Consider the following 21,390-nt stretch of genomic DNA (forward strand, 5'->3'; position numbering starts at 1 on the left):
TTTATGTTTTTGGTTTGTTTTATGCCCTTTTTGTCATAGAAAACTTAGTTTTTTTTAATGGCAAAACTCAAAATATGTACTATTTCCCCCCAAATATTCCAAAGTGTAATATTTGATGTGAAGTAATGGAGCCTTAACTATGTCAATAATTCATAACATTGATTTTGATTCATTATTATGTTTTAAGCAATGACAGTTTAAAAAAAAACAAAAAACACTAAAATTCTCAGGGATCCAAAAGATCTTAAGTTTTTATTCATTTTTACATTTTTGGTTTGTTTTATGCCCTTTTTGTCAAAGAAAACTAGTTTTTTTTATAGCAAACACACAAAATATGCAATATATTTCCCCCCAAAAATATGTCAAAGAGTAATATTTGATGTGAAGTAATTTTTAATGTGGTCCACCATGTCATTTTATCGTGGCCCGCCACATCATTCCAACGTTGCCTGCCACAATTTTTTATGTGGTCCACCAAATCATTCTAATGTGGCCTGCCACATCATTTTATGTAGTCCAGCAAATCATTCTAATGTGGCCTGCCACATCATTCTATTGTGGCCTGCCAAATCATTCCAATGTGGACTGCCACATGATTTTATGTGGTCCACCAAATCATTCTAAAGTGGCCTGCCACATCATTCCAATGTGGACTGCCACATAATTGTATGTGGTCCACCAATTAATTCTAATGTGGTCTGCCACATCATTTTATGTGGTCCACCAAATCATTCTAACGTGGCCTGCCACATTATTCTATTGTGGCCTGCCACATCATTCCAATGTGGACTGCCACATCATTTTATGTGGTCCACCAAATCATTCTAACGTGGCCTGCCACATCATTCCAATGTGGACTGCCACATAATTGTATGTGGTCCACCAATTAATTCTAATGTAGACTGCCACATCATTTTATGTGGTCCACCAAATCATTCTAACGTGGCCTGCCACATTATTCTATTGTGGCCTGCCACATCATTCCAATGTGGACTGCCACATCATTTTATGTGGTCCACCAAATCATTCTAACGTGGCCTGTCACATCATTCTAATGTGGTCTGCCACATAATTTTATGTGGTCCACCAAATCATCCTAACGTGGCCTGCCACATCATTCTATTGTGGCCTGCCACATCATTCCAATGTGGACTGCCACATCATTTTATGTGGTCCACCAAATCATTCTAACGTGGCCTGCCACATCATTCTAATGTGGTCTGCCACATAATTTTATGTGGTCCACCAAATCATCCTAACGTGGCCTGCCACATCATTCTATTGTGGCCTGCCACATCATTCCAATGTGGACTGCCACATCATTTTATGTGGTCCACCAAATCATTCTAATGTGGCCTGCCACATCATTCTAATGTGGTTTGCCAAATCATTCCAATGTGGACTGCCACATGATTTTATGTGGTCCACCAAAACATTCTATCGTGGCCTGCCACATCATTCCAATGTGGACTGCCACATCATTCCAATGTGGACTGCCACATAACTTTATGTGGTCCACCAATTAATTCTAATGTGGTCTGCCACATAATTTTATGTGGTCCACCAAATCATCCTAACGTGGCCTGCCACATCATTCTAATGTGGTTTGCCAAATCATTCCAATGTGGACTGCCACATGATTTTATGTGGTCCACCAAAACATTCTATTGTGGCCTGCCACATCATTCCAATGTGGACTGCCACATAATTTTATGTGGTCCACCAAATCATTCTAACGTGGCCTGCCACATCATTCTAATGTGGTTTGCCAAATCATTCCAATGTGGACTGCCACATGATTTTATGTGGTCGACCAAAACATTCTATTTTGGCCTGCCACATCATTCCAATGTGGACTGCTACATAACTTTATGTGGTCCACCAATTAATTCTAATGTGGTCTGCCACATAATTTTATGTGGTCCACCAAATCATCCTAATGTGGCCTGTTACATCATTCCAATGTGGACTGCCACATAATTTTGTATGGTCCGCCAAATCATTTTATTGTGGTCCACCTCATCATTCTAATGTGGACTGCTACATCATTTTATGTGGTCCACCACATCATTTTATGGCCTGCCATTTAATTTTATGTGGTCTGCCACATTATTTTATGTCCTGCCATTTAATTTGATGTGGTCTGTCACGTCATTTTAAATGGTCTGCCATTTCATTTTCAATCCAATCCACTTTATTTATATAGCACATTTAAACAACAAATATGTTTCCAAAGTGCTGCACAACAATATTAAAAACAATATTAAAAACAATATTTTGATGTGGTCCGCTATTTCATTTTGAAGTGGCTAGCCACGTCATTAAATTATGGCGTGCCGTTTCATTTTATTGTGGTCCGCCACTTCATTTTGAAGTGGCCAGCCACTTCAGTTAATTATGGCCTCCCGTTTCATTTTATCACACATCATTTTATTGTGGTGCACCATTTCATTTTAATGTCCCATATTTCTAACGTGGCCCGCTACGTCATTTCATGGTGGCCCACCTCATCATTTTATCTAGGTTCGCCATTTCAATTTAAAGTGGCCTGTCCCATAATTCTAATGTGGCCTGCCACATCATTTTAATGTGGTCCGTGAAAGGCTTGAAAAAACAAAACACTTCCTGGTTAAATGCATGAGTTTATTAATGTTTGACATAGAATAGTTGCACATGCACTAATTGCCAGAGGTGGGACCAAGTCATTGTTTTGCAAGTCACAAGTAAGTCTCAAGTCTTTGCCCTCAAGTCCGAGTCAAGTCCCGAGTCAAGACAGGCAAGCCCCGAGTCAAGTCCAAAGTCAAGACTGGAAAGTCTCAAGTCAAGTCCTAAGTCCTGCATTTTGAGTTTCGAGTCCTTTCAAGTCCTTTTAACCACAGACTAATATATTAACACAGATTGTGTATGCTTTTCAAACGCTGTATTTATTTATTAAAACAAGTGCATTTTAAATTGCAGGAAAGAAAATTGTGCTGACATTGCACTTTATAATAGCACTATTAACCAGTCATTTTAAAGATTAACTCATTCCTTTACAGAACAAACACATTGAAAAATAAAGTGCAAATGTACTTATTTGTACAAAAGTGTTAACATTGAAAAAACATGACATATACGTGAACATAACAAAAAAGTTGTACTTTTTATATGTCAGGGCCCTATGCTGCATTGCATTTGCAAAAGACCAAATTAGCCAAGAGTCTGTCAGTCATTTGTGCACGATGGGGGCGTAGTATGATGCCACCATGGCTGAAAACTCGCTCCGCTGGAGCACTGGAGGCAGGCACTGCCAAGACTCTCATGGCCACTCGGAACAGTGAAGGAAGAGTCTTCATGTTCAATGCCCAGAACAAAAGGGGGGAGAGAGTTGTTTTGGGTTGGTGCACTACTTGTAAGTGTATCTTGTGTTTTTTATGTTGATTTAATTAAAAAAAGAAGAAAAAAAAAAAAAATTCTTGTGCGGCCCGATACCAATCGATCCACGGACCAGTACCGGGCCGCGGCCCGGTGGTTGGGGACCACTGAGGTAAACAACCAACAGTATGTCAGAAAGCTAGCTAAAACGGTACACATATTCATAATATAGTATACATTTTAACTGACCTTTATTTTACTATTTTTGTCTTTTTTTAGGTGGCTAAAATACGCGGTGCTGCTGACCGCCGTCTAACGTTACGTGTGATATATTGACTAACGTAACCCTGCTTAAAAAAAATCACTGAACAAAAAGTATGAATAAGGTAGTGAACTGCAACAGATTCCCGTGTTTGCAATAACGTTATAACGTTAGCAGTGAGTTTACAGCCTCACTGATTTAACTACACAGCAAATAAAAGTCACGTTACTTAGCCAATAAACGTTATCTTACATTCAAAACTTACCGTTCTTTGTGCAACTTCAAATGCCGGACGAAGTTGGAAGTTGTTGCCTCTCCATCAGTAATTTTCGAACCGCATGTGTTGCATACTGCAAACCGTTTTGTGTTGACCACCTCGTAATTTTTATACCCAAACGAAATTATTTTAGGTATCATTTTTTGTTCACTGGCGTGTGGTTTGGACATGTCTTCTTCGTTGGTTGTCCTGCAATTTGATTGGATGAATGCTGTGTGATGAAAACAAAGTAGATCTAATTTGATTGGCTGTTGTACTGAGACCACACCAGCTGACACACGCAACGCTGATAGACAAGTACACAATGAAAAATACGGAGCGCTCCCGAATAACTTTTTCATCTTTGGTTTTTGGGGAAAGTAGCAAGTCATGTCAAGTCATGTCAATTCAAAAGGCTCAAGTCCAAGTGAAGTCACAAGTCATTGATGTTAAAGTCTAAGTCGAGTTGCAAGTCTTTTTACATTTTGTCAAGTCGAGTCTAAAGTCATCAAATTCATGACTCGAGTCTGACTCGAGTCCAAGTCATGTGACTCGAGTCCACACCTCTGCTAATTGCATATGTTCTACTCTTGAATATTATCTGAACTTCCATGCATTTTATTTTGGAGATATTCAAAAGTAAACACTTAAATCTCTGCTTGTCTTCTTGACTCAAGTTATCCATCTATCTGTACAAATAGAATCATCAAAAAGAGTGGCCTGTGCAAATGGTTTAACAAGGCCATTGTGCATTCATAGTCATATATTTTATTCACTGTTACACGTGGCCTTCTGAGGGCAGCCATAAATGGCCCTCAATAAAAATGACCTTGAGTTCCCTGGATTCACTTCTGAGCAACATTTTCTGACAGAATGACCATTTTTCTGTGCAGCAATAACAACATATTCCAAGTGTTATTCCAGTACAGTCCAGCATCGTGTGTGAAAACTCTTTTTATTGCAGCACCAACAGAAAGGCGTCTCACCTCGCATGCTGAAGGCCTTGGCCAGCCGGGGACACCCAGAGTTTTCCTCGGACAGACAACAAGACGCCCACGAGTTCCTCATGCACATCATCAACTTGGTGGAGGTGAGTTTGACTCGACTACATTTTTTTAGCCCGATGTGGCCCCAGGGCAACAACTAAATACAATTTTATTATCAAACAAATAACATTTAAGAACACACAAAAGTACCTAAAATTACTACCGTTGAGTACTGGTATCGTGTATGGGGAACTGGTACCGTACGGGTTGAAATGTGAATGGTACCCACCCCTAAATATGGTCCTTGTATGGGAAGTGAAGGGTCGTAAGGAACTTGCACATTGTGGTAGCGTCCACCACGTGTTGTGAGGAACCTGCACGTTGTGGTAGCTTCACCAGGTGTGTAAAAAGTAGGTGTACTCTACAGAGGAACAGTAGCAGCTCAGAGAATCCCAGCGACGCCTTCCGCTTCCTGGTGGAGGAGCGAGTCCAGTGCTGCCAGACACGGCGGGTGCGATACAGCCAGAGGGTGGACTACTGCATCCAGCTGCCGGCACCCATGGAGGCGGCAACAAATGCAGGTAACGTGGAGGGAAGATGCCAAGCATCATGGGTAGAATCAGTGATGATGTTCCTTTAAGTCCTTGTTGTCGTCCAACCAGAGGAGCTTCTGGCTTACGAGGTGAAGCGGAGAGAAGCCGAGGAGAAGATGACAGCTCCTCCAGGGCCGGTCAGAGCTCGCATCCCCTTCACTGCGTGCCTGCAGGCCCTCACCGAGCCCCACAACGTGCCCGACTTCTGGAGCTCGGCTCTGCAGGCCAAGTCAGCAGGAGTCAAGTAAGTCCCAAATCTTACTGAGGACAGAAAATATTTAACAAGTCAGAAGTCACCTACTTTGATTGTATTTTACCTTCTATGTTTCTCTTTTACCTTTTATTTCACTCACTTTACCTTTTATTTTCATTTTTTACCTTTTATTTGACTAATTTTACCTTTTATTTACCTATTTATTTGATTAATTTAACCTTTTATTTACCTTACTTTACCTTTTATTTAACAAATTTTAATTCATTTGACCTTTTATTTGACTAATTTTACCTTTCATATATATATATATATATATATATATATATATATATATATATATATATATGTATATATGTGTGTATGTATGTATATATATATATATATATATATATGTATATATGTGTGTGTGTATGTATGTATATATATATATATATATATATGTATGTATGTATATATATATGTATGTATATACATGTGTATATATATATATATATACATACATATATATATATATATATATATATATATATATATATATTACAGAAATGTTTTGAAATATTTAGTAATGTTTCTAAATATTTTAGAAATATTTAGTAATATTTCTAAATATTTTAGAAATATTTAATAATATTTATAAATATATGGAAATATGCATATACATTATTTTTTTCTATTATATTATAAAATATTTAAAATTATTCATAAATATCTATAAATATTCAGACATATTTATAAATAATTGTTGATATTTAGAAATATATTTAGAAATATATATAAATATTCGGAAATATTTATGAATATTTAATAATATTTAGAAGTATACATATTTAGTAATATTTAGAAATACATTTATAAATATCAATAAATATTTAGAAATATAAAATATAGATTTATACATATTTATTAATATTTAAAAATATTTATAAATATGTATACATATTTAGACATATTTATAAATATATTTAGAGATATTCAGAATGTAATAGTTTTTAAAATAAATATTCAGAAATATTTATAAATATTTATAAATATGTGTGAATATTCAGAATTTTTTAGAAATACTTATAAATATTTATGATTATTGAGAAATATTTAGAAATAGCTATGTTTTGTCATTGTATATTTGTGTTAAATATCAACAAATGATCTGGACTTAATTGATCTCTTTTTGTCCTCAGGACGTCACGTTTCGCCTCCTTTCCAGAATATCTGATCGTCCAAATCAAAAAGTTCACATTTGGAGTGGACTGGGTGCCGAAGAAACTGGGTAATTATCTCCCGCTTCTTCTCCTTGCTCCTATGTGTGACCCTCCTGGCTCCTGCGTGGTGCCGCCATGTTGTCCACCGTCTTCATTGGGACCCCAGCACTGGGAGGACACACAGGTGTATCATTGCTCAAGTCCCCACCTTTGTCCCCACCTGTACACATGAAATACTTCAAATATTGCAATTAGTTGTGTTTTTTTATTATTTAAATATCCAGTTAGGACTGCAGATCAAATGTAGACATAGAATGTTAGAAATAATAGGACGGACTTGTGTCAAATAGCCACTAGAAGGCAGCAGAGAGCTTTGATCCATCAGACACACTTTAGGAAGATTCTGTTGTCATGTGACCAGAAACACCAAACATGTTTGTTATGTTTGTTTATGTCAAATGTTTATTATATGTTTGTTTATGTCTAATGTTTATTATATGTGTTTGTTTATGTCCAATGTTTATTATGTGTTTGTTTATGTCAAATGTTTATTATATGTGTTTATTTAAGTCCATTGTTTATTATGTGTTTGTTTATGTCAAATGTTTATTGTATGTGTTTGTTTATGTCAAATGTTTATTATGTGTTTGTTTATGTCAAATGTTTATTATATGTGTTTATTTAAGTCCATTGTTTATTATGTGTTTGTTTATGTCAAATGTTTATTATATTTGTTTATGCCAAATGTTTATTATATGTGTTTGTTTATGCCAAATGTTTATTATGTGTTTGTTTATGTCAAATGTTTATTATATGTGTTTGTTTATGTCCAATGTGTGATTATTGGGTGTAGATTTGGCCATAGATGTTCCGGACTTCCTTGATCTGAGTCGGCTGCGGGCCACAGGACTTCAGGCAGGTGAAGAGGAACTTCCAGATCTTATGCCGCCCATTGTGCTGCCCGAGGACACAACAGGTACACACACGCACACACACGCGCACACACAATACAATATTTAAACCCAATACTATATATATATATATATATTTGATTTTTATAAAAAAAAATGTATTCTTAAGGTTTAAATCTCTGAATCATCAATCCCTCCGTCAATGTAAAGTTTACTTTTTTTTTTAATTTGAATGTTTTGGAATGTTAAAGAAAACTTATTTTTTTTATGGAAAAATATATAAATTATAATATTAACCCCCCAATTTTTTTCAATTTGGAATATTTGATGTGAAGTAATTAAACTGCTCGACACGCCATTTTAAATTACCCACCATATCATTTATAGTGGCCCATCGTACCTTTTTACGTAGCCCACCATGTATTTATTTTGGCCCGTCATGTAATTTTTTCGTCTGTGACATTATTAAATGTGGCTTGCCATTGTACTTGTTTTGCCATTTTATTTTATCTAGCCCGCCACATTATTTTATGCTGACCGCCACATGATTTTATGTGGCCCGCCACAATATTTTATGCAGCCCGTCACTCCATTTGATGTGTTCCGCCCTGTTATTTTAAGTGGAACACCAGGCCATTTTGAATTTGGATTAATTACAGGGCCTTGATTTTGACACCAGTAATAACTGGTGACAAAATCAAGGCCCAAAGGCCAGATATGGCCTGTCATTTCATTTAATGATGGCCTGACACACCATTTTAAATGGCCCACCATATCATTTATTGTGTCTGTGACATTATTTTATGTGGCTCTCTGTTGTATTTGTTTTGCCATGTAATTTTATCTGGCCCGCCACATTACTTTATGCTGACCGTCACATCATTTTATCTGGCCCGCCACATTGTTTTAATGTTGACCGCCACAATATTTTATGCTGACCGCCACATCATTTTATCTGGCCCGCCACATCACTTATCCTAACCGCCAATTTATTATATTTGGCCTGCCACATCATTTTATGCTGACCACCAAATTATTTCATCTGGCCCACCACTCCACTTGACATTATTACATATGGCTCCTTTAAATCCCAATATTTTGACACAAATGTAATTTTACTGTCAGAATGTCATACAGGACTATATTTTTTTCAATGTTTACCTCCTGCACTCAAATGAATCTTCCCTTCTACACCATGGATTAGAGATGCGCGGATAGGCAATTATTTCATCCACAACCGCATCACAAAAGTCGTCAACCATCCACCATCCACCCGAACTAACATTTAATCAAAACCGCACCCGCCCGCCATCCGCCACCCGCCCGTTGTTATATATCTAATATAGATGATGCAAGGCATTAATGAGGTTATAAAGCTTTTGCCTGTTAAAGAAAGGAGACTGATCCAATTCAGCAGAGACATTCAATGCGTGCCACGCTGTCACGGCCCAGACGCACACCAGTGCGCAATCATCTGGGAGCCGCGCTGAGCGCACCTCCAAGCGCGCTCGCGCCACTCAAACTGCTGCAGGCAGCTGCGTTCACACATGCATCTGTAAGCCTTGTTTTAACATCCTGTGGCACTCTTCTGGGATCACGGCGGACGAAACTGCTCATGCTCAGGGTGTTTGTGGAGGTTCGGGGTTTTGCACAAATGTGATGCACCATGTTAGATGTCCCGGTTTTGTGACTGTCGTAGACATAAACAGCGTCGCAGCTCTTGCAAATCACGTAGCCAGCATTACTATCATCCTGATTTACAACCTCATAAAAACGAGTCCACGCTGAACTTTTCTGGCCTTTTTTTTGCCCTGGTCTTTAGTATTCCCTTTTTTAGTTTGTCGCGTACCATGTTTGCTGCCGGCGTTGCCATCTCTTTTTTTTTCTTCTTCTGTTGTGGCATATGCTGCAGGTGCCTGCTCGTTTTTTGTATGTGGGTAACAACATTTAACTATGTATAAATATTTCCGAATTGGTTTAACTGCCACCCGCCTGAATCTATTTAAAATCTAATTTTTTTTAATTTCAACCGCCCGACCCGACCCGCGGATAAAATCTAAATTTTTTTTATTTCAACTGCCCGACCCGCGGATAATCCGCGGACTCCGCGGTTGTGTCCGCAAACCGCGCATCTCTACCATGGATGCAATAATTGTGACGACTCATCATTTTTAACTTGTTGGTATTAATATAAAAGACGGACTTGTGGCTTCTCTTCCTGCCTCACCACGTAAATAAAAGGAGGTCAGGAGAGTTATTTATTGCACTGTAAGTCATTTTCACTTCAATAACCGCGGCCCAGTTCTGGTTCTGCTGGCCTCAGCGGCAATGAATCTTCTTGACCCGATTGTCTCTCCCAGGCTGCGGCGCCTCGTTGAGCATCTTAGTGCTCTTTTCTTCACAAGTAAAGACTTGGTCATTGATGTGAATTACTCATCTTGTCCACAAGGTGGCCACAAACAGCAGCAAGAAAATTGACTTTTAGAACGCGTTGAAACCTCCCTGCGGCCTGGTTCCTTGACGTCATAGTTTGGACACTTCGTGAAAGCAATGTGTGATTCATCTCCTTTGTTCTGCAGATACCTCCATGAGCTCCTTGGACTGTGAGTACCTCCTTCTCATTAGCAGCACCTTGGAGTGAACGCACGCTCTCCTCTTTGCACGCCGTCACAGTCCTGCGTCGAAGTAACGTCTTCCGGTCTCGCCACTTAATGAGGCCCAAGGAGAGCCAGTAGCTCCGGTTGCTAAGTCGTTGTCAGAAGGAGTGACGCTCCTTCTCCTCTGGCTCCCTCAGCTCCAGAGATCGACGAGGTGGCGGTCATGCAGCTGGCGGAGATGGGCTTCCCGCTGGAGGCCTGCAGGAAGGCCGTCTACTACACGGGCAACATGGGCCCGGAGATGGCCTTCAACTGGATCATAGCCCACATGGAGGAGCCCGGTAAGGAACTGACAGTGCACTCCTCCGCTGCACATCAAATCATCTATTTATTGTGTGAACGCTCCATAGCATGGTTTTCTACACCAAAATTAATCTATTTATTAAACTACTTCTTCTTCTCCTGCTTTTGGCGCGCTCCACCTTCCACATTTTTCACCCGATTCAAACCGTTCTAACTTCAAACTGTTCAGCCTATTCGGGAATCGCGGGCTTTTCCTTGACAAATTCCAAAAATTCACAGATTTCCCAGTATTCCAGGTTTTCCGGCACATTTTTCCCATTCAAAATGAATTGGCCATTTTTCAAATAGTGATCCCGCTCTCTGTAAGGAAAGTTAGTTCAGTAGAACCTCGATTTATGGACCCCTTCAGCTTGCCAAATAGTGATCCCGCTCTCTGTAAGGAAAGTTAGTTCAGTAGAACCTCGATTTATGGACCCCTTCAGCTTGCCAAATAGTGATCCCGCTCTCTGTTAGGAAAGTTACGTCGGCTAATTCCCAGAATTCCCTAGTTGTCCAAATCCCTGTTTGTACTTCTTCCTGGAAAGTTTGTCAAATGTTTATTATATGTGTTTGTTTATGTCCAATGTTTATTACATGTGTTTGTTTATATCCAATGTTTATTATGTTTGTTTATGTCCAATGTTTATTATGTGTTTGTTTATGTCCAATGTTTATTATGTGTTTGTTTATGTCCAATGTTTGTTATGTGTTTGTTTATGTCCAATGTTTATTATGTGTTTGTTTATGTCCAATGTTTATTATATGTGTTTGTTTATGTCCAATGTTTATTATGTGTTTGTTTATGTCAAATGTTTATTACAAGTGTTTGTTTATGTCCAATGTTTATTATGTGTTTGTTTATGTCCAATGTTTATTATGTGTTTGTTTATGTCCAATGTTTATTATGTGTTTGTTTATGTCCAATGTTTATTATGTTTGTTTATGTCCAATGTTTATTATATGTGTTTGTTTATGTCCAATATTTAATTTATGTGTTTGTTTATGTCCAATGTTTATTATGTGTTAGTTTATGTCCAATGTTTATTATGTGTTTGTTTATGTCTAATATTTATTATGTGTTTGTTTATGTCCAATGTTTATTTTATGTGTTTGTTTATGTCCATGTTGGAGAAGGCATTCGACCGTGTACCCCGGGAAGTCCTGTGGGGAGTGCTCAGAGAGTATGGGGTAACGGACTGTCTTATTGTGGCGGTTCGCTCCCTGTATAATCGGTGTCAGAGCTTGGTCCGCATTGCCGGCAGTAAGTCGGACACGTTTCCAGTGAGGGTTGGACTCCGCCAGGGCTGCCCTTTGTCACCGATTCTGTTCATAACCTTTATGGACAGAATTTCTAGGCGCAGTCAGGGCGTTGAGGGTATCTGGTTTGGTGGCTGCAGGATTAGGTCTCTGCTTTTTGCAGATGATGTGGTCCTGATGGCTTCATCTGGCCAAGATCTTCAGCTCTCACTGGATCGGTTCGCAGCCGAGTGTGAAGCGACTGGGATGAGAATCAGCACCTCCAAATCCGAGTCCATGGTTCTCGCCCGGAAAAGGGTGGAGTGCCATCTCCGGGTTGGGGAGGAGATCTTGCCCCAAGTGGAGGAGTTCAAGTACCTCGGAGTCTTGTTCACGAGTGAGGGAAGAGTGGATCGTGAGATCGACAGGCGGATCGGTGCGGCATCTTCAGTAATGCGGACGCTGTATCGATCCGTTGTGGTGAAGAAGGAGCTGAGCCAGAAGGCAAAGCTCTCGATTTACCGGTCGATCTACGTTCCCATCCTCACCTATGGTCATGAGCTTTGGGTCATGACCGAAAGGACAAGATCACGGGTACAAGCGGCCGAAATGAGTTTCCTCCGCCGGGTGGCGGGGCTCTCCCTTAGAGATAGGGTGAGAAGCTCTGCCATCCGGGGGGAGCTCAAAGTAAAGCCGCTGCTCCTCCATATCGAGAGGAGCCAGATGAGGTGGTTCGGGCATCTGGTCAGGATGCCACCCGAACGCCTCCCTCGGGAGGTGTTTCGGGCACGTCCGACCGGTAGGAGGCCACGGGGAAGACCCAGGACACGTTGGGTAGACTATGTCTCCCGGCTGGCCTGGGAACGCCTCGGGATCCACCGGGAGGAGCTGGACGAAGTGGCTGGGGAGAGGGAAGTCTGGGCTTCCCTGCTTAGGCTGCTGCCCCCGCGACCCGACCTCGGATAAGCGGAAGAAGATGGATGGATGGATGGATGGATGTTTATGTCCAATGTTTATTATGTGTTTGTGTATGCCCAATGTTTATTATGTTTGTTTGTGTCCAATGTTTATTATGTGTTTGTTTATGTCCAATGTTTATTATGTTTGTTTATGTCCAATGTTTGTTATATGTGTTTGTTTATGTCCAATGTTTATTATATGTGTTTGTTTATGTCCAATGTTTATTATGTGTTTGTTTATGTTCAATGTTTATTATTTGTGTTTGTTTATGTCCAATGTTTATTATGTGTTTGTTTATGTCCAATGTTTATTATGTGTTTGTTTATGTCCAATGTTTATTATATGTGTTTGTTTATGTCCAGTGTTTATTATATGTGTTTGTTTATGTCCAATGTTTATTTTATGTGTTTGTTTATGTCCAATGTTTATTATGTGTTTGTGTATGCCCAATGTTTATTATGTTTGTTTGTGTCCAATGTTTATTATGTGTTTGTTTATGTACAATGTTTATTATGTTTGTTTATGTCCAATGTTTGTTATATGTGTTTGTTTATGTCCAATGTTTATTATGTGTTTGTTTATGTTCAATGTTTATTATTTGTGTTTGTTTATGTCCAATGTTTATTATGTGTTTGTTTATGTCCAATGTTTATTATGTGTTTGTTTATGTCCAATGTTTATTATGTGTTTGTTTATGTCCAATGTTTATGTGTTTGTTTATGTCCAATGTTTATTATGTGTTTGTTTATGTCCAATGTTTATTATGTTTGTTTATGTCCAATGTTTATTATGTGTTTGTTTATGTCAAACTTTTTATGTGTTTGTTTATGTCAAATGTTTATTATGTGTTTGTTTATGTCCAATGTTTATTATGTGTTTGTTTATGTCCAATGTTTATATATGTGTTTGTTTATGTTTAGTGTTTATTATGTTTGTTTATGTCAAATTTGTATTATATGTGTTTGTTTATGTCAAATATTTCTTATATGTGTTTGTTAATGTCAAATATTATGTGTTTGTTAATGTCAAATGTTTATTATATGTGTTTGTTTATGTCAATTGTTTATTATACGTAATTGTTTATGTCAAATGTTTATTATGTATTTGCTTATGTCAAATTTGTATTATGTGTTTGTTTGTCAAATATTTCTTATATGTGTTTGTTAATGTCAAATGTTTATTATATTTGTTTGTTATGTCAAATGTTTATTATGTATTTGTTTATGTCTAATGTTTATTATGTGTTTGTTTATGTCAATTGTTTATTATACGTAATTGTTTATGTCAAATGTTTATTATATGTGTTTGTTTATGTCAAAGGTTTATTATAAGTGTTTGTTTATGTCAAATGTTTATTATATGTGTTTTGTTTATGTCCAAAGTTTATTATGTGTTTGTTTATGTCCAATGTTTATTATGTTTGTTTATGTCCAATGTTTATTATGTGTTTGTTTATGTCAAACTTTTTATGTTTGTTTATGTCAAATGTTTATTATGTGTTTGTTTATGTCCAAAGTTTATTATGTGTTTGTTTATGTCCAATGTTTATTATCTTTGTTTATGTCCAATGTTTATTATGTGTTTGTTTATGTCAAACTTTTTATGTTTGTTTATGTCAAATATTTTGTATGTGTTTGTTTATGTCAAATGTTTATTATATGTGTTTGTTTATGTCCAATGTTTAGTATGTGATTATGTCCAATGTTTATTATATGTGTTTGTTTATGTCAAAAGTTTATTATGTGTTTGTTTATGTCAAATGTTTATTATTTTTTGTTTATGTCAAATGTCTATTATATGTGTTTGTTTATGTCAAAAGTTTATTATGTGTTTGTTTATGTCAAAACTTTATTATGTGTTTGTTTATGTCAAATGTTTATTCTTTTTTGTTTATGTCAAATGTCTATTATATGTGTTTGTTTATGTCAAATGATTTCCCAGAATTCCAGGTTTTCCGGCACATTTTTCCCGTTCAAAATGAATTGGCCATTTTTGACACTTCCACATTTTTCAACCGATTCAAACCATTCCACCTTCAACACATTCTACCATTCTGGAAATTTAAACTACTTTTTTTCCAAGTTCCAAAAAATTCCCGGATTTTCCAGAATTCCTGGCTTTCTAAAGCCCTATTTCTGGCTACTACTCCTTCCACATTTTTCAACGCATTTCAACCGTTCCACCGTCAAAACATTCCTCTTAATCAGGACAAAAAAATAATTATTTTTTTGAACTGGAAAAATTCCCGGTTTTCCCGAAATCCCAGGAATTCTGTAATACCATTTCTCAAGTCAACATGTTACTACTTCAACATTTCTCGACCGATTTGAAAAATTCCAACACCAACCAAATAAAATAAAAATAAAATAAAATAAAATAAAAAATAAAATAAAATAAAATAAAATAAAAAGTTAAATAAAATAAAATAAAATAAAATAAAATATAATAAAATAAAAATAAAATAAAAATAAATAAATAAATAAAATAAATAAAATAAATAAAATAAATAAAATAAATAAAATAAATAAAAATAAATTAAATTAAATTAAATTAAATACATTAAATTAAAATACATTTAAAATAAATTAAATTACATGTTTTTCAATTTTGGTGTTAATGTATAAATGTCAGTGTTGCTGTTTTTCTGGAAAGACGCTGACTCCGCAAATCACCACCTCCCTCTTCCTCCTCTTCCTCCTCCTCGATGCAGACGCTAACACGCAGCGACGAGGCATGTTTATTGCTGTGTGTGGCCTTCTTTTAACTCCCAGATAATTCAAAGTGAGAGACGAGTCACATCTCCGCCGGATCAGGACGCTTATGTAGTCGTTTATCGGCGTGTGCACGTCCGTGACGAGACAATAAAGTTTGTCAGCGCTCGGGAGCAGAGATGTTCCACCGAGGCCTCAACTTGTGTCACTTTTATTTCCCGCGGCGCTCGTTAAAAAGGCCTGCAGAGGGGAAGAAAAAAGCAGAACATCCTGCTGCCTTTGACTTTGAAGGAGAACACCTAGCTCAAGTTCACCCTTCGGCGCATTTTGCCTAGCCCCCTGGAGAATTGGCCACGTGGTTCGGAGTTGAAACCCCCACTGAGAACAAGACTTAAAAATAGGAATCCGGTCCTTTTTTGGCACTGACCGAATCCCCATCGGTCCAACTGGGCACCGATTCTTGTAAAATCCAACTGTGCCATGTTTTGGTACCTGATTTGGGCAAGAAATTGACTACATAAAAACTCCCAACGGAAGTAAAGTAGGGCTCCACTTTTTCCAAAAATGCGCTAGCTAGATGCTAATGCAAATTGGCTTTACTATTGACATGCTACTGATTAGCATTAGCGATTTTACATGGCGATATCAACACCTCCAAATGTGTTAATGAAAACTACAACTAAGATGCACGTTACGATCTAACAGCTGGTGCGTAATAAGTACAATATTTAGAGTATTAACACCTTTTAGGACGCAACTGTAATTGTAACTTAATGTCATGATAATAAAACAAGATATAACAACTGGACAGCAATTATCATAATCCGATCTTTCTTAAATGTTGCAATAAAGTATGAGATTTTATCATCAAAAACAAGTAATATTTATTAACACACAAAAGTACTAACATTAAGTACTGTTGAGTACCGGTATCGATTCCCAAGTACTTGGTTAAAAAAAGAGGTGGATTTTTTTTTTAATTGCGCAAAAACATGTTTTTCTCACATTGCGTCATCATATGAAAGTTTAGTGACATAATAATGACATCACTGTAAAGGCCTCATCGAGACCTTTGCTTTGAGATATGACTCAATGTGTCTCGCTACAAATTTGACAATTTCGCTATTTTCACAAATTTCCGTCGTTATGTTTTTGGATTTGCTCTCATCTTAACATTTTTCCTTAAATTATAAAATGGAAGGACCTACAGTGTGAATTACAAGTGATTTACTTTATAAAGCGGTGGAATTCTGCCCTCATATCCAGCAACAACATTTTTTCAAGTTTTTTTTACTTATAGCATCATCATATTAATTTGGAGGTGGAATTAAAAAAATAATCGTGCAAAAACATGTTTTTCGCACATTGCGTCCTCATATGAATAAATATAGACGGAATAAAAGCATAACTGCACAGGCCTCATCGAGACCTTTACTTTGAAATATAACTCAATGTGGCTCGCTACAACTTTGTCAATTTCACGATTTACGAAATCAAACGACGACAACATACTACATGCGTTTGTTTGGTTGTGAAAGACAGGAAGAAAAGCTCAGAATTGCTTGGGCGGGGGTAACTATTTGGCACCACCAATTGGTTTGTACGTGTGATTTAACATCTTTACGCTCAAAAATAACGTCTTGTATTTGTGTAAAAAGAATGGAGACTGCACAGAAGTGAGCGTGTGCAGACGTGAGTGACTTTGTGTTCGGCCCTATTACACGTGGAGTGGAAACAAGCAGTTTAATGAGGAGCATTTAAGTGGGCGTGTTTATTTACGCCTCTTAACGCACGCCTGCTCCTTCATGGCCAATCAATAACACGGCAATAAAGACTTTTATTTTATTTTCGGGAGATGAACGACGCCTGTTGACCACTTTTGTCTTTAGTCCCAGACTAAAAATCAATTATTTGCCTTTTTGTAGGCGTTCATCAACGTACATTGTTTTTTTTAATGGCCTTGTCCTTGTCTCCAGACTTTGCAGAGCCTCTCCTTCTCCCCTCCATGCTGGAACCCGCCCCCGACAGCCTCCTGGGCACCACCCGGCTGGACAACTCGCCCCCCGAGGAGAGCATCGCCATCCTCACTTCCATGGGCTTCCCTCGCACTCATGGCATCCAGGCACTGCGAGCCACGGTCAGTCGGACACATAAGTGCACTCCCGTCTTGACACGAATATAAGACGGTCCTTTTTTTAAATATTTGTGGAAAAATGAAACAGTGTTATTCCTGGATATGCGTTTTTGCATTGAAATTTCAGATGACTTATCTTTGTTACAGTATCGACAAGAATATAAGATGACCCTTCTTTAATATTTGTGGAAAAATTTAACAGTGTTATTCCTGGACATGCGTTTTTGCATTGAAATTCTAGAAAGACTTATCAATATTACCGTCTCCACGCGAATATAAGACAACCCTTCTTTTTTTAAATTTGTGGAAAAATTTAAACAGTGTTTTTCCTGGACATGCGTTTTTGCATTGAAATATTCATCATATCAATATTACCCTCTTGACACGAATATAAGACAACCCTTCTTTTTTAATATTTGTGGAAAAATGTAATAGTGTCATTTTTGGACATGCGCATTTGCATTAAAATTTCATCATATGAATATTACCGTCTTGACACGAATATAAGACGACCCTTGTTTTTTAATATTTGTGGCAAAATTAAACAGTGTTATTCCTGGACATGCGTTTTTGCATTGAAATTCTAGAAAGACTTATCAATATTACCGTCTCCACGCAAATATAAGACAAGCCTTCTTTTTTTAAATTTGTGGAAAAATTTAACAGTGTTATTCCTGGACATGCGTTCTTGCATTGAAATATTCATCTTATCAATATTACCCTCTTGACACGAATATAAGACAACCCTTCTTTTTTAATATTTGTGGAAAAATTTAATAGTGTCATTTTTGGACATGCGCATTTGCATTAAAATTTCATCATATGAATATTACCGTCTTGACACGAATATAAGACAACCCTTGTTTTTTAATATTTGTGGAAAAATTAAACAGTGTTATTCCTGGACATGCGTTTTTGCATTGAAATAGTCATCTTATCAATATTACCCTCTTGACACGAATATAAGACAACCCTTCTTTTTTAATATTGTTGGAAAAATTAAACAGTGTTATTCCTGGACATGCGTTTTTGCATTGAAATTTCATCATATCAATATTCCCGTCTTGACACGAATCTTAGACGACCCTTCTTTTTTAATATTTGTGGAAAAATTTAATAGTGTCATTTTTGGACATGCGCATTTGCATTAAAATTTCATCATATGAATATTACCGTCTTGACACGAATATAAGACGACCCTTGTTTATTAATATTTGTGGAAAAATTAAACAGTGTTATTCCTGGACATGCGTTTTTGCATTGAAATTCTAGAAGACTTATCAATATTACCGTCTCCACGCGAATATAAGACAACTCTTCTTTTTTTTAATTTGTGGAAAAATTTAACAGTGTTATTCCTGGACATGCGTTTTTGCATTGAAATAGTCATCTTATCAATATTACCCTCTTGACACGAATATAAGACAACCCTTCTTTTTTAATATTGTTGGAAAAATTAAACAGTGTTATTCCTGGACATGCGTTTTTGCATTGAAATTTCATCATATCAATATTCCCGTCTTGACACGAATATAAGACGACCCTTCTTTTTTAATATTTGGGGAACAATTAAACAGTGTCATTTTTGGACATGCGCATTTGCATTAAAATTTCATCATATGAATATTACCGTCTTGACACGAATATAAGACAACCCTTGTTTTTTAATATTTGTGGAAAAATTAAACAGTGTTATTCCTGGACATGCGTTTTTGCATTGAAATTCTAGAAGACTTATCAATATTACAGTCTCCACGCAAATATAAAACAACCCTTCTTTTTTAATATTTGTGGAAAAATTTAACAGTGTTATTCCTGGACATGCGTTTTTGCATTGAAATTTCATCATATCAATATTACCGTCTTGACACGAATATAAGATGACCCTTCTTTTTTAATAATTGTGGAAAAAGTTAACAGTGTTATTCCTGGACATGTGCTATTGCATTGAAATTCTAGAAGACTTATCAATATTACCATCTTCACACGAATATAAGACAACCCTTCTTTTTTAATATTTGTGGAAACATTTAATAGTGTTATTCCTGGACATGCGTTTTTGCATTGAAATTTCAGATGACTTATCTTTGTCACAGTATCGACAAGAATATAAGATGACCCTTCTTTAATATTTGTGGAAAAATTTAACAGTGTTATTCCTGGACATGCGTTTTTGCATTGAAATTCTAGAAAGACTTATCAATATTACCGTCTCCACGCGAATATAAGACAACCCTTCTTTTTTTAAATTTGTGGAAAAATTTAACAGTGTTTTTCCTGGACATGCGTTTTTGCATTGAAATATTCATCATATCAATATTACCCTCTTGACACGAATATAAGACAACCCTTCTTTTTTAATATTTGTGGAAAAATTAAACAGTGTTATTCCTGGACATGCGCTTTTGCATTGAAATTTCATCATATCAATATTCCCGTCTTGACACGAATATAAGACGACCCTTGTTTTTTAATATTTGTGGAAAAATTAAACAGTGTTATTCCTGGACATGCGTTTTTGCATTGAAATTCTAGAAAGACTTATCAATATTACCGTCTCCACGCAAATATAAGACAAGCCTTCTTTTTTTAAATTTGTGGAAAAATTTAACAGTGTTATTCCTGGACATGCGTTTTTGCATTGAAATATTCATCATATCAATATTACCCTCTTGACACGAATATAAGACGACCCTTCTTTTTTAAGATTTGTGGAAAAATTAAACAGTGTTATTCCTGGACATGCGCTTTTGCATTGAAATTTCATCATATCAATATTACCGTCTTGACACGAATATAAGACGACCCTTCTTTTTTAATATTTGTGGAAAAATTTAACAGTGTCATTCCTGGACATGCACATTTGCATTAAAATGTCATCATATGAATATTACCGTCTTGACACGAATATAAGACGACCCTTGTTTTTTAATATTTATGGAAAAATTAAACAATGTTATTCCTGGACATGCGTTTTTGCATTGAGATTCCAGAAAACTTATCAATATTACCGTCTCCACGCGAATATAAAATGACCCTTCTTTTTTAGTATTTGTGGAAAAATTTAACAGTTTCATTCCTGGACATGTGTTTTTGCATTGAAATTTCATCATATGAATATTACCGTCTTGACACGAATATAAGATGACCCTTCTTTTTTAATATTTGTGGAAAAAGTTAACAGTGTTATTCCTGGACATGCGCTATTGCATTGAAATTCGAGAAGACTTATCAATATTATCGTCTTCACACGAATATAAGACAACCCTTCTTTTTTAATATTTGTGGAAACATTTAATAGTGTTATTCCTGGACATGCGTTGTTGCGTTGAAATTCTGGAAGACCTATCAATATTACCGTTTTGACACGAATATAAGATGACCCTTCTTTTTTAATATTTGTGGAAATAGCTAACAGTGTTATTCCTGAAGATGCATTTTTGCATTGAAATTCTAGAAGACTTATCAATGTTACCGTCTTGACACGAATATAAGACGACCCTTTTTAAATATTTGGGGAAAAATGAAACTGTTATTCCAGAACATGTGTTTTTGCATTGTAATTTCATCATATCCATATTACTGTCTTGACACGAATATAAGACGACCCTTATTTTTTAATATTTGTGGAAAAA

At 36.6% G+C, this 21,390-nt stretch overlaps 1 protein-coding gene across 1 annotated transcript in view; it reads left to right on the plus strand.

Moving 5' to 3' along the window:
• The window catches only part of usp13 (ubiquitin specific peptidase 13), an 85,809-nt gene that overhangs the window by 55,690 nt on the left and 8,729 nt on the right, over nt 1–21,390 (plus strand). The window contains exons 11-18 of the mRNA XM_072914603.1: nt 4,837–4,962; nt 5,286–5,439; nt 5,521–5,695; nt 6,844–6,932; nt 7,718–7,840; nt 10,355–10,378; nt 10,570–10,713; nt 17,598–17,758. Coding sequence (XP_072770704.1) covers nt 4,837–4,962; nt 5,286–5,439; nt 5,521–5,695; nt 6,844–6,932; nt 7,718–7,840; nt 10,355–10,378; nt 10,570–10,713; nt 17,598–17,758 — 996 coding nt within the window. The remainder of the gene's footprint in view (nt 1–4,836; nt 4,963–5,285; nt 5,440–5,520; nt 5,696–6,843; nt 6,933–7,717; nt 7,841–10,354; nt 10,379–10,569; nt 10,714–17,597; nt 17,759–21,390) is intronic.

The sequence above is a fragment of the Nerophis lumbriciformis genome, linkage group LG14 (genome assembly GCF_033978685.3).
Source record: "Nerophis lumbriciformis linkage group LG14, RoL_Nlum_v2.1, whole genome shotgun sequence".
NCBI lineage: Eukaryota > Metazoa > Chordata > Actinopteri > Syngnathiformes > Syngnathidae > Nerophis > Nerophis lumbriciformis.